The following is a 14,038-nucleotide window of genomic DNA, read 5'->3' as shown; positions in this document are numbered from 1 at the left end:
TATCTTTGTATAGTCACATATCTGGTTTCAATAGATAAAAGACTTCAACATTTCCAGACTTTCTCAATTCAAATTGCCAAAAATGTCCTAAACTTTCGATTTTTATGTGCAAGAAAAACTAGAATTTTGTATTTTGCTATATTTATTTCTAAGTCATTCTTCTGCACATAGTCATATGCAGCATCAAGGGATCATTGGAGTCATATAGGAGTCTCTCACATGAGACCGGATCATGATGATAGGCCAGGTAATTCACTGTTATTGAACACAGATGAGGAGGAAATGATCTCATGTCCAAAAAGATTTAATTCAGTTCATAAATGAATACATTAAAAAGAGAGGGAAGCCTAACACACCCCTGGAATGATCCCGTAAAAGCTAAAATTGGTCTGAACACATCTCCCATCAGTGTTAACCTAACTTGGATTGTTTTGTTGGAGTGTATGTATTCCAACGTGCTATGAATGGAAGATGGGCAGCCCGATTTATTAAGTTTTACCCACACAAGGGATCTGTTGACTCTATGAAAGCCACTGGTTAAGTCAATGAAGGTAAAAATAATTGGTTACGGAGATATCAAAGATTTTTATTTGTAGTATGTTAAGAATTATGCCATTGAGTATCATCTCCAGACATTTCCTAAATCCTGATTGGATGATATATATATATATGGTCTGAATTCTGAGACCACTGTTCTAGTTATTGTAGGATTATTGAAGATTTTGTTTTACTTGTTATGTCCAACAATGCTATGGGATGATGGTTTAAAGGTTGCCCTTTTTAAAGATTGGGAAAATGTGAGATTATTTCCATGGGGAAGGAGTAGTACTAGTTTTTAAGATTAGGTCATAAAGCTTCATTAAAATGTTCATCTGGTTTTCAGAATTTCCCTTGAAGATGAGGTTGGAAAGGCCATCTGGGCCTGGGACGCAGCTAGGTTTACTTTTGAGCATGATTTCAGATATAATCTGCCTGGATAGGTTGACCATCCATTGTGAATTTGCTAGATCTATATCTAACTTATACTTCTTTGCTGGAGGACTATGTGGTTTGTGAATTGGAAAGCTGCTCATCAATTGGGTTACACCGAAGAGCAGACTGTGTGATGTATTCTTGATTTATTAATGAGAAAAATGTTGTCAGGTTCTTTGAAGTCAATGAACGCAGAATATTTTATGAGACATTTTGGACAAATTGTCTCTTGTATGCTTTGACCCAGTTTTTATACTACTGTTAACCAACCTATGGTGTTTTAAACATAAGGGAGTCGACAGACATTTAATGTCTCTTAAGTGTCTCCTCTACTCCTTTTTTTATTTTGAAGTATTGAGTCACAGGTATTTTTATGGCCAGAAATCATTTTAGGTTTTCTTGAATTATTGTATTTGGGATTACCAAGCCGTTTTTTAGTACGATGTTAGAATACTCATCTAGGCTGCACGCCTTACAGGGCAAAGCTGAATAATGTCGTTGTGGGACACTAAATTATCATTACATTTTGTTACAGAATAAGGATTCCATGTATTTCAGTTAATACCACCATTAACAACCACAGGTTACATACTTTGTTCTTCATTGTTGATGACTTGACTCTTCTTAACTAACTTCTCTCTACTGTGCCCTCAAACCTTCAATTTAGCCTGTTCTCTCAGCCTTCGACTCCTTTTTTCACCTTTAAAATTGATAAAATACACTCTTCTCTTACCTGCTGCAGCCCGTCTGGGGATGTACTTAGCCCTCCTACGTGTCTCCCTACCTGTTATTAATGTTCCCTATCTCTACTAGCTTAATCTGAACAACAACCTAATTTTCTTCATCCTAATCCCGACACGGCATATTTAGCCCCTCCAGCTTTTCTTATATCCCCTCTGTCTAAACTCTACTGATGTCCCATGTGACCTCCCCTGTTAACTCCTCCTTCCAAGATGGTGCCTGTCAAATCTCTTTTAAACAAGTCACTGTGAAACCTATTCTTATGAAACCCTCCACAGATCCCTCTTCCCATGCTAATTTCTGTCCTTTTCCTTCTTCACTCTTTTTTTAAACTCTTGAAGGTAGTGGTGTAGCTCCACCACCCACTAACTTAATTCAAATGCCCTCCTGCCTCTTCAAGCTGGGATTTGCTCTTACTACTGTACAGAAACCACTCTTTCTCATGTTATCAACTTTTTCTCCACTGCTCAAAACTTTAAACTCTCTTCCGTCTATATTTATTTTACCGTTGATACCTTTGACCTGGTTCACTTTTCTTTACTCTCCTCTATTTTGCCTTAAATCAATATATCTGTCTTGCCTATGTCTCAGATCTCCGCCTATGTGTTTTCCTATTCTTTATTAGTATCCTGGGCAGGCAAGTCTTCTTCTCCTCCACCTCTTCTTTTCAGTGTCCATCAATGTTCTATCCTTGGTGGTTTACTGCTCTCATCATAGAGCCTCCCCTTTCATCTATTAAACCCTGCTATGGTCTTTCATGCCACATATATACTAATGACTCACAGGTATTCACTTATTTTCCTTCTTTCATCAATGACCTTCAATACACTATCTGACGTCTAGCTGTTTTGCACTGCAGGCTCACCCACTGCCTTCATATTTATCTTAAGATAGTACTGTATTTTTCGTGCCTCCAGTCAACGATGGATTACCGTGAAATGATCGAAAGAAATTACCTACTGAAAAATGACTGAATTGTTTTTGATCGAAGTAATTTGTTTAATAATGCAGGGGCAGACCTCCTGCACCCTCCCACTTCCCCTACCTTAACCTATCCCCTTACACCACCCCCCATCTATTTTTAATAAAAATGAACAAAAATCCATAACGAATTCGACCAAAAAAATGTGGTCATTTCTAATTAGGTGTTTTTGTATTCAATCATTTCTGCAGATACCTTCAACACTCTGTTCCATATCTTCATTCAATTTCCACCTTCTTGCCTTTTCTTCTTGAAATCGTGGCGTTCTGTTTGATTCTGCTCTCACTTACATACCCTCTGCTGCCGACACTTGTAACATCCAACTTTTTAATATTTGCAAAATCCTTACCTTTTCTAACTGTAATTCCACAACACTAAAAGAATTTGGCATTTGTAGCTTAGACTACGGTTGCTCTCTTCTTTTAAGTCTCCCCTACTACGTTATACACCCGACCCCAAAATCAATCTTTCACCCTTCTATAATCTTCTCTTTCACATTCCCCCTGCCACTCATATCTCTCCCGTGCCCACCTCCCTCCGATGGCTCTTTTTCTTCTCACAAACGAGTTTGATTTCTTTGCACAGTGTGTAAACATTTTCAGATTGTGGGTGCGCTTTAAATGTATTGCCCATAATACTCGAATGTTCTTCAACTGTCAGTTACATCTACACCTGCACTCTGTATAGTACAGTCTCTCCTGAAATCCGAGTTTTTTCTACTCAACGCTCTTACATTTTCCTTGCTACCTGCTTGGATTGTGCATGCCTTAATTTTGTACTGTTCTTAGTCCTCTCAGAACACCGTTCTAAATAAATAAAATAAAATGTTGAGATCATTGGGTTTGGCACTAGGTCACACATATTCACCACAATGTGTGATTTTGTGTTGCCCAGGGTATGTTAGAAAGAGATACTCCAGGAAAAGTGGCCACTGGCCATGTGCCGAAGACATGCCTAGTGGCCGCATCATGTGGCCTGGTGGAGCCCAAGATATCGGGCTGACAAGCATAACCTAGATACATTGCCACTCTGCACGATCCACATTGGGGCTCTGGGAATAGCCAAGGAATGGGCAAAGGCACACGGTCAGGTCCTCTGTCAAATGGGATGTCTACAGGCCATGACATGGGGACACATTGGGCCTTTGATTCAGGCCTTTACCTAGATAAAGTGACAATATTTAGACCATGGCCCCGGGCAATGTTAAGTCGACATAATTAATGACTATAAGGTGCACGGGACATGGTTTTAGGCGATGCCACAGACAAAACGGCCAAGGAGGCAGGACCAAATGCATTACTTCGGGCCATACCACATGGAGGCGGCAACGGAGAAGTTGGAGGTACCTGGGCAAGTCCAAAGTCCACGTCCATTCAAACTGCCAAATCACACATATTAATGTACATTATTTAAAAACAAAAAAAATTGTTTAAAAAGTACAGTTTTGGTTAGCCTTCTCTAATGCAAAGCATATAAATTGACTGCCTCTTTTTAAATGGGGTGATGCTTTAAATGGAGACAGACAAGGAGGCGCAATGCTTTTACACCTCCATTTTAACACTCCAGCCCATTTTCGTGATGGCAGAGGAGCGCCACAGGTCTTAACAGAAATCTCCACTTTGCTGAACTCCGTCTTGCACGAGCACTTCCTTTCGCATCTGTATGAGATTGTCATGCAGGCCTAAAACAAATGGATTCCTGTGCGTTTGCACCTGCTCAAAATCACGTATATTTCAAAGGAATCCATTAGTAAACTTCCTCTGCAAAGTGCAGTTTGCAGGCAGTGGTTTCTTATTCACAGGCCGGAATGTAAACTGGGAAAGTAAACTTTTACCTGAAAGTTTAAAATTGCATGCAGGTGTCCCTACAGCGCATAGCTGCTAACGGTGGAGGTCCCGGGCATGCATACAACAATGCTTTCAAAATTAGTTTGTAAATGTTTAGTTGGGCATATACTATGGTTGCAGTTGAAAACACTAAAAAATGTACCAGTTTGTGTTCCAAAAGGAGCAATTACTTGGCCAGTGCCATGCTACTGCTCATCAACTCACACATGGTAACACAAATAAAAGGCAAATATCCACAGTCCCACAATACAAGGAATACACGAGTTATGGTAAAGCAATAGTACCCTAGACTGGTTATGCTTACTTTTAATACTAAAATGATGGGCCACAACAACAAAACGAACTGATATTCAGGAGCTCATGTTTCATGTAACAGCACACTGTGTGGAGTGATGAGCAGTGCACAGCTGAGGCCAAGCTATGCTTGCTTTAGGACCCATAACTGCTGAATTTGTGGAGTTGTGTTGTTTTTCAACCCCCTCAGTTCCTTCAGTCCCATGATGATTTTTTGGTGAATGAATGTCTTTTGTTTGTTATTGTAAAAATATGTTTTTACAGGGCGTTAAGAATACTTAATATAAAAGTCTGCACACATTGCACATGACAAAATTAAGTGTAAAGAAAAACTGCCTCTGACCCTCGGGACACCAGCTTCTTTTGCACAGACTTCCGGGAAAGTGCCACTTCATCCGGTGATCTTCACCGCATCTCCTGCGAGCAGGGCAGATGCTTTCAGTCTCATCAACCCATCGCTTCTGTTGAAATCTCAATGTGTACTTCCATTTATCTCCCCCAGCTGTTTTCGCCAGTTCCTGCCAGCAACGGTTCTTGTCAGCAGTGTGTGTGCTCTGCTAAGAAGGATCCTGCAACCCTCTTGAACGTGCCAACGTGTCAGCCCGTCCGCTGCAACACGGGCTGCCAGCCGGTGAGTACACTGCGATCAGTCGCTTCAGCCTCTTATGAAACGTGCAACTGACTGGTTGGGTTGCAGATAGCCAGGCTCTTCACCCACAGAATGCCAAAAGATGTGTACTGGCAGCCAAAACCAGCCTAGAATATATCTTGAAATCAGCACCATGTTGCAACAGGTGGGTTGTTTGAAGGGATTCTCACCTAAGACATTTTTATAACATGCAAGTCAAAACATAATTACACTGAGTTTTTTTCCTCCACATATTATAATACTTCCTCTCTAATGCCCACAAGAAGCACCCCTCTGCAGATACAAATATGTTGTTCAACTCATCAGAAACACGGGTATCCTTAAGAAAGGGGTGCCCGGTAGGCATATTTTCATGCTGTACAAGAAGTAGAGCCTAATTACATATTATACAGCAGAAGAAATGACCATCATAAATCATGTGCAGTGAAATAAACAATCAGTTTTAGGCATGGCATTAAAGAAACTTGCAGGGGTAGAAGTCGGTTTAGCTTGTCCTAGTCCAAAGAAATGCTCTTCCAATGCATTTTTGTCTCATGGTAAAGGACTAGGTCTAAGGCAATTAGTGCCGTGGTGTAAAAATATGCATTGGGTGAATATATGTTATGCAACGTGGCAATTTTTGCACTTGCAGCAGTGAACGATTTTTGTAAAACCACCCATATGTTCAATACAGTTTCTGTGACAGAAAAAAACAAAATCAGATTAACATTTCTGTCATAATGTGCCTCAGTGATGCCTAGATCTCTGGGTGCCTCGCATATATTCAAATGAACTGCCAGTGGTATCAAGGTAGTGGTCTAAGTGCCATGCTGTGGTCTGGACTATTAGATCAATTTGCGCAGCAGGCGGTACAGGAATGTGGTTGTCAGGTGTGCATCTGATTTGTGCAACAGGTGCTACCTGATTATTCATTTTGCACTGTCCAATTATAATAGTTGCACTGATGGTGCCAGATAAGCGGAGTACCTGACGACCTTGCGCCCTAAAATCAGACAAATACGAAGGAAAGAATGACCCTTTATGCCACCTGCACTGCCCAGGTGCCACTTCACCATTACAAGAGTCCAACATTTGGACATGTGTTATTCATTGCATGGAATTGTTAGCTAAAAATAATATAGTGGATTACAATTAAAAGACAATACAAAAATAATTATTATATATATGCATACACTGGCTTCAATAGGATATATATTTATATTCTCACCCAAAAATAAATCCGCTGGAATTGAGAACTACAGTTCTACTCCCCAATCAATCATTTGCCCACAACAGCTTAAGATAGGGAAATATAGTATGGTTACCCCCAAAAGCTATCTAGAATCCCTGGTCGTGCTGCTCAATTATTCTTAATATGTTGCTAAATTAAGGCTGCTGTGCTGGCCAAATAAGACATATTTTTCTCAGGTATGCCATTTGTACTGTACATATGCTGGTTTAAGTGCTCAAATATGCCATTTCTACTCCACAAGTGCATTAGCTGTGCACATCTGTATGCTATACAGATTGCTTTGATCTCCTGGTTGTGCAGCCTACTTTTCCCAGGTCAGAGTGCTCAAACTTGCTGTTTCTGATGCTCTAATATACCCTTCTTTGACCCAAACTATGGCTACTTTGTTGCTCAGTTTTGCTCATTGTGCTGTCAGATTTTGACAGATGTGCCAATTAATGTTCTGTTTAGTTTCACCTGTTTTGTTGCTCAATAATGCCCTGGTGCTACCCAATGCTTCCCTGCTTACTTACGTCTTAATCTTAAAGGGTCAGGATTTATTTATTTATTTATTTGAATTTATAAAGCGCACAGCGGCCCTGAGGCATCGTGGCGCTGTTACAGAAGATTTACTTGTACAAAGGAAGGAAAAACATTACTTGGTTGAAGAATTGAACATACTGGTGTGTTCCTTAGTTACAGTGGAGCACAAGACATGGTTCATAATATAATCATATTGGTGTAATCCTTGGTTACAGTGGAACACAGTACAGTAGAATCTAGTTGAATAGCTTTGTTTTCAGGGCTTTTCTGAAGACAGTGAAGGAAGTTTAATTTCTGAGATGAAGTGGTTGTGTGTGTAACACCGCAAAACTGGCCCCACCGGCTTTGGCTCTTTTGAAGGCAGGGATTGAGGGCTGGTGTGAGTATTGGTCCCGTTTGGGTCTGTTACCGGATACCTGGTGAATTCGGTGCAGACTGCGAGAGGCATCTATGTGTGATGGTGAGGGTCTTGAACAGAATCCACCCTTTTATTGGGAGCCAATGGGTGTCTCTTCTGGCTTGGGAGATATGCTCTCTTCTTGGGATACTTGGTGCCGCTCTGAGGGCGTTATTATGTGTGATTTGCAGCTTGTTCATGTTTTTTGATGAAGTGCCTAGGAGCAGAACATTGCAATAGTCCAGCTTAGCCCCGATAGTGGCTCTGGCAATGTAGGATGTAGCACATCTGTACCCCCCCCCCACCACCCCTGGAGAACATGCCCTGAGAGCATCCCATCCCTGACAAAATAACCCCTCATCTCTGTGACAGCACAAAGAAGCCATGGAAATGGTGAATGTTGTGCTTTACAAATACTACAATTTAGCATCCATAGGAGATGTGACAGTCAATCGCGAAGTCTGGAACATGATCTGAATTGGGAAGTATAAGCCCATTTTCTGCACCTGAAAATTAAATTCCACTGCTCCTCACTCCCTACTTCTGAAAAGCCACCCTTACCTTACCTTTCCTTGTTTATCACTCCATTGTTCTCTGTGGTGTCCCACCCATATCTGCAGGGCAAGGAAATAGCAAAGGGACTACCTCCTTTTACTTTACCCGGAAATCATCTTCATCTGTAGATTGTTTAAGGGGGAATTCGTCTCATCGTTTATGCACACAGCCATTTTTCCAGCAAAGGTAAACAATATTAACACCCTGGCTGTTGACCGTTGGGTGCTAATAGCATTAATCATCGAGTTCTAGGGGTGGCTTGGGTGGTAAATGGGATTCACACAGGTTTTTTTAGAACGTGTTCAACTTCAACCTTCAATCAGGAATTCAGACAAAAATTGCATAGGCTCAGCCTTTTCTGAAAATGTTTGAACAAACTTTGATTAATCGTTACCCAAGCCTATGAAAGATTGAAACTGCACTTTTTGAAATGGTTCAGGGGCATTGGAACATAGTCGCCCAAAATCATCATGGAGTTCTTTTTATATGAAGATGTTGCAGGCCTGAAAACACAATTTCCTTTGCAACAAGTGGCCTCCATTATGGGTAGATGTAGCTTGGCATTGATATCAGGCAGGTGAATGCATTACAACTCCATTCAGGACTAGGCAGCTGGAGTGCTAGTCCAAAACAGCTGGGCGGCCACAGATTGCAGACCCCTGATATAAGGGAACAGTCTGCAACCTGTGGATCTCCAGATGCTTCTGATTACAAGTCCCATGAACCCTCGCCTTTGGCTATGATGGATAGAGCTTATCGGAAATGTAGTCCAAAACATCTGGAGAGCCAAATGTTGCAAACCCCTAGTCTAAGAGCAAAGATGAGATAGAAAGTGGTGAGGCAAGGGGGTAAAGGTGAAGGCAAGACCAGGTTTGGGGAAGTTCGAAAATTGAACTAGCAGCTAAATACATGTCAAAGGATAGAAAGATACATGAGGCCAGCTATAGTCATCAATGTTGGTAGTTTGCGGGTTTAGCTCCTGTATGTGTATGAACAAAATGATCCATAGATTATGATGGCTAACTGACTGTACTTCTTTGCCCATTGCTCTCTACAGGGTAACATGCTTGTTAAGATGGATGGTGAATGCTGTGGCACTTGCGTCCAGACATCCTGCGTGATTAGGAAAGCGGGTGGCACCCTGCAAGTTCAACAGGTATTTCCCTCATCAGCGTGAAGTCTGCTGACACTGAGCCTAATGATAAAAAAAACATACAAGGTGCATACTAAGGTCAATGATGTGGCGAGTAACTATGGTTGCAATGTGCAAGGCTTCAGTACGAAATACTTAGACATCCTGGTTTTGAGATAAGAGTCATGGTTTTTCAGAATACTTAGTACTATCCCCACTGTAGTCTGACAATCAGTGAAATGAAGGTTTTGCATAAAAGTTCTTATCAAAGAACTGTTCTCCTGTTGGAAGGTGGGTCACACGCCACACCTAGGTCACACACCCTACACATCCCACTGCAGCTGAAACTGGGTGATCTGATTCTCAAAGTTTCCTCCTCTGGTTACGTGTAAATCCACGGTGCTGTTGATCTGTTTAAATCTATCTCCACTCAATAGACGATTGGCATGGTTAGTAGGCTCACCTAACTGTATGCATGAGCTTGGTCACAATGAAGATCTGAGGCACTTTTTGTTAATCTGCCCACGCCAGCCAGCTGCTCGACATCTCTTGCTCCTACTTTTTTTTAAATGTAATAAGCTGAAAACATCTAACAAAGCTTTGTGTTTTGTAATCAACTGTGGGGATTTGACCTTTATTTATGATCTCAATGAGTACATAACTGCAGCTTTGAAACTTCAAGCTCAATGTCGATAGAAAATGGGGACTGCTTCTTCAGGGTTTTAGTCTGGTTGTATTGCTTGACCTATGTTTATTTTTTTTAAACACACTTTTTTGGCATTTTAATATAACATTCCCCAGCTCACACACCCTCCCTTCCCACCTCCCCAAACTCCCCTCCCCACGACATCAAACCCCAACCCCTGTTCCCCTGTCCTCCCTCTAGCTCCCCCTCCCACTCTCCATCCCATATAATTCATCGCTTTGTCTTCTTCCCCAGGCACAGCAACCGAGCACCAGATACTCATAGTTCCGCAAGGTCAGGGGGGATCCATCTGTCCTCCCCATCTTCAAATTCCCCCTCTCATTACAACCCCTTCTCTGCACCCATTGTTCACGGCGGACGCAAGTCATTATTTTTTGCCAGATCGTTCAACAGTTGGGACCAGTGAACCGTTACCTCTCCCGCATCCCCTTCCGCCCCAGGTTCTGCAGCACCGTCAACTCCGCCAAACCCCATCTCCTCACATCTTTCCTCCATAACTGGATCGCCGGCCCCTGGGGGGAATTCCATGCAATCGCCATTCTGCGTTTTGCCAACACCAGTAAGAAGCGACCCATGCCAGAACCCCGCCTCCTCCATTCCACACCTGGGGCATTTCCCCCGAATGGTCCCCATGCATTGCCTTAAGCGCCATTGGGGTAATATATACCCTATGCAGGATATTACATTGAATCAACTGGAAGCGCGCATTTCTCGAGGACTTCCTTACCAGCTCCCAAACCCTAGCCCACTCCTCATTCGAGATCGAGGGTCCCAGGTCCACCTCCCATTTCTCCTTCACTTTCAACACCCTTTCCTGCTCCCTCCCCTTAAGTGCCTATTGTGCCGTTTGCAATATGGGAGGTTTGGTTGGTTTTTAACCAACGGGATTGTGTTGTGGTCATTTAAATTGTAAAGGAATATGTTTGGTTATTTACTGTGTGTACTGTATTTGATTTGTAAATGGAGAAATCCAAATACAAATTCATATGATGATGAAGGTACAGCCCAGACATTCAAGTGCTGACATCATATGCTGATTGTAGCCACACATGCTCCACCAATGTGTTCATCCCCAGTATAACCACTTTAGAAAAGTGAAAAAGAAACAGATTCATTCATGCGTCTAGCACATAAGAGGCCCATCAGTTTGCAGAAGGAAGGCACACATTCCAGTATAGGGCTGCATTCATGTATTTCTAGATGAAAGAATATAAGGTAGAACCATGAAGCATTCGTGTCAGAAGAGGAGGGCATGGAAGTAATAGAACACGTTAGTAAACAACACAGAAGGAATATCATTTGGAGAAATGTATGAGAGGATTGAGAAAGGGTTACATCTATAAAGCGCACAGCAGCCCGAGGGCACTGTGGAGCTGATACAAGCAAACTTACGTAGTTACAAGAAAAGAATCAAAACGGGGGAGGGGAACAGGGGAAACAAACGAAAATAAAAATGTATGATGGAATAGAAGACTGCCTAGAAATAAAAGAAAAGTACATGATAGTAGAGATAAAGGCCAAGTAAATGAAATGTCAGTGGATGCAAGGACCATATACAAGTGATAGAATATATGATGGATTAGAGCATGGAACAGAGGTGAATACATAGTATTACAGGAGAGGGGAAAGTGTAGGAGAGGAAGAAGAAATATATACGAGGGAAGAATAAATAGCTAGAAAGAGGGAGTATGGGGAAGGACTCCAGTGCACGCTCTCCCTTCCACCCAATCCTCCCCCCAATGCACCCTGTGTCCCCAGTGCGCTATCATCAGACTGTAGCATAATTACTGCACCACAATAAAAAAATCCTATGTCTCACTGAAGCACAAAAAATTACAAAAATACCAATACAATAGTGCTCATCAAAATCCTGCAAACATGCACACAACCTCACTGCAATGGGGGCACACTCAGATATACCCATCACATGATTAGTTGGGGACAGAGCGATTCTGATGTGGCATGTGCCTTGGGATTCAGCAGAATGCAGTCCCTTTTCCATGTCTGTTGTCTGACCCCAGCTTTAAGTAAAATCTGGCCCCACTAGACTGGCTGTAAGACCCAGTGCTGTGACGTCGTTGTCCTCTAGGGGGAGCAGAAATGCCAAATACCTAAACTGTGCTAAGCAACACAGTCTTTCTCGACAGGTCATTTTACCATAAATCAGTACAACTCTGGGAAACGCTTTCAATATCACATGCTTCATCAACAATGAGAAGGGGCATACAGTATTTTCTGAAGTAGCAATGACACTTTAAATGGTGGTGATTACTATGGCATGGCCATGGAGAATAAGGACAGGATGCATTCTGCTCACATAATAATCAGTGATTCTCATAGTATGACGTGAAGGCAAGTATACTATTGGGTGCCTCTCTGTCACACGGGATGCAATGGGGAGGTGGTGGAGTCCATCGCCTAGCTTAAGCGCGTTGATAACAGCTACGTCCAGTTATTCCACTTATGTTATCCTGCTATGAATACCATATGCATGTGGTACGAGTAAAATGTCAAATTTTTAGTACCTTCTTTTTATACTTCAGCCTGGAACTATCTGGCAGGATCCTGGTTTGAACTGTACCTCATACAGATGTGAGAAAGTTGGCACAACATTTACAGTGGTGAAAGAGAAGACAATTTGTGCTCCCTTCGTGCCTGACATCTGCCAACAGGTATGCGTATTAGCTTTTATTCTTTGACTAGAAATACTTATAATATTTGTCTCGCTTCTGCACAGTGTACCTCTGAAAACACAGGAGGCTGTACATATGTGTTCGGAGGTCATAGAGTATCATGTTTGAATCCAAAAGAAACAGTAAACAAACCTGAGGTTCTGAAAGGGAGGAACTCACGTCTCTGATTCTGAAAGCAAAGATGTCATATTTAAACCTGGCAAATATTCCCAAAACTGGCTCATACATTTTTGTGGGTTACCGAACCAAAGATTCTTTGGCCTGTAAATATTTGTGGGTCAGCTTTTGGAGTGCACTGCACACCATTCTCTCCACCCCACTGACCACCCAGAAGCTCCCCCGTGTACATTCGAAACCCCACTTCCCCTAATGTTTCATCATCATATGTTATTTGCAACATAAACTGTTACAAATTCATACAGCATTGAAAAGCACGAAATACCCACACTACCCATTTAAAAACCTAAACAATGTACTAGGAAGTCATCTCTAATCTCAGACCATAAAATACATCAGTTAAACTTTGCCATTTCTCCATTTTTCCCTGTGGCGGTGCCGCTGGGACCCAGAAGCCATCCAAGAGAACTAGACCGCCATGATCGTCTGACCTGGCCCGGGTTCAAGCCAATAACGAAAGTCCAGGACCTCTCTCACAGTCCTAACACCTACCTCCACCTACCTACACCAAGGCGTTTATTAACTACTTTCTTCCATCAAATAGCGTATAATAGGCAGAAGAAAAGAAAGAAGAAGAAGAAGAAGAAGAAGAAGAAGAAGAAGAAGAAGAAGAAGAAGAAGGAGAAGAAGAAAAAGAAGAAGAAAAAGAAGAAGAAGAAGAAGAAGAAGAAGAAGAAGAAGAAGAAGAAGAAGAAGAAGAAGAAGAAGAAGCAACAGTGGGCTACAGTCTCATGGCTGTTGTGGCTGCAGCTGACACTGACAACCTTTTGCTCTTTCCCATTGGTTAGCTTCCTTTCAAAATACCTAAAACCCGCCAGGGATTGGAGGGCCAGGTCATAGTAAAATCTCATTCAGTATTGCCAATATATCAGTAGCCCTAAAATGGGGAGCTACAGGAGCTATGTCTTCTGTCGGTGCCCCCATAGAGCGTCTTTCACTGCCTGGTCAGCTTGAACGTGAATGATTGTGTGGGGCCCTGCTATTACGGTAATCATGCTATTCTAGGGACAGTTGAAATACAAGGCTTTGCCTTCACCCAGACTCTTACATTGTGCAATGCATGCTTTGTTTGCACTTGCTTGACATTTGCCCTCTCACAACTGGCTGTACTTCACCCTTGCTCTTTCAGAATGCTGCAAG

The 14,038-nt window shown here is 42.1% G+C and overlaps 1 protein-coding gene across 1 annotated transcript in view; it reads left to right on the top strand.

Moving 5' to 3' along the window:
* LOC138505061 (intestinal mucin-like protein) overlaps positions 1-14,038 on the top strand; it is a 129,938-nt gene that overhangs the window by 18,407 nt on the left and 97,493 nt on the right. The window contains exons 4-6 of the mRNA XM_069625386.1: positions 5,339-5,467; positions 9,248-9,346; positions 12,572-12,700. Of these exons, the coding sequence (XP_069481487.1) occupies positions 5,339-5,467; positions 9,248-9,346; positions 12,572-12,700 (357 nt within the window). The remainder of the gene's footprint in view (positions 1-5,338; positions 5,468-9,247; positions 9,347-12,571; positions 12,701-14,038) is intronic.

Source organism: Ambystoma mexicanum, chromosome 11, assembly GCF_040938575.1.
Source record: "Ambystoma mexicanum isolate Mex_15411 chromosome 11, UKY_AmexF1_1, whole genome shotgun sequence".
Lineage (NCBI taxonomy): Eukaryota > Metazoa > Chordata > Amphibia > Caudata > Ambystomatidae > Ambystoma > Ambystoma mexicanum.
This window is presented reverse-complemented; position numbering and strand designations above follow the sequence as displayed.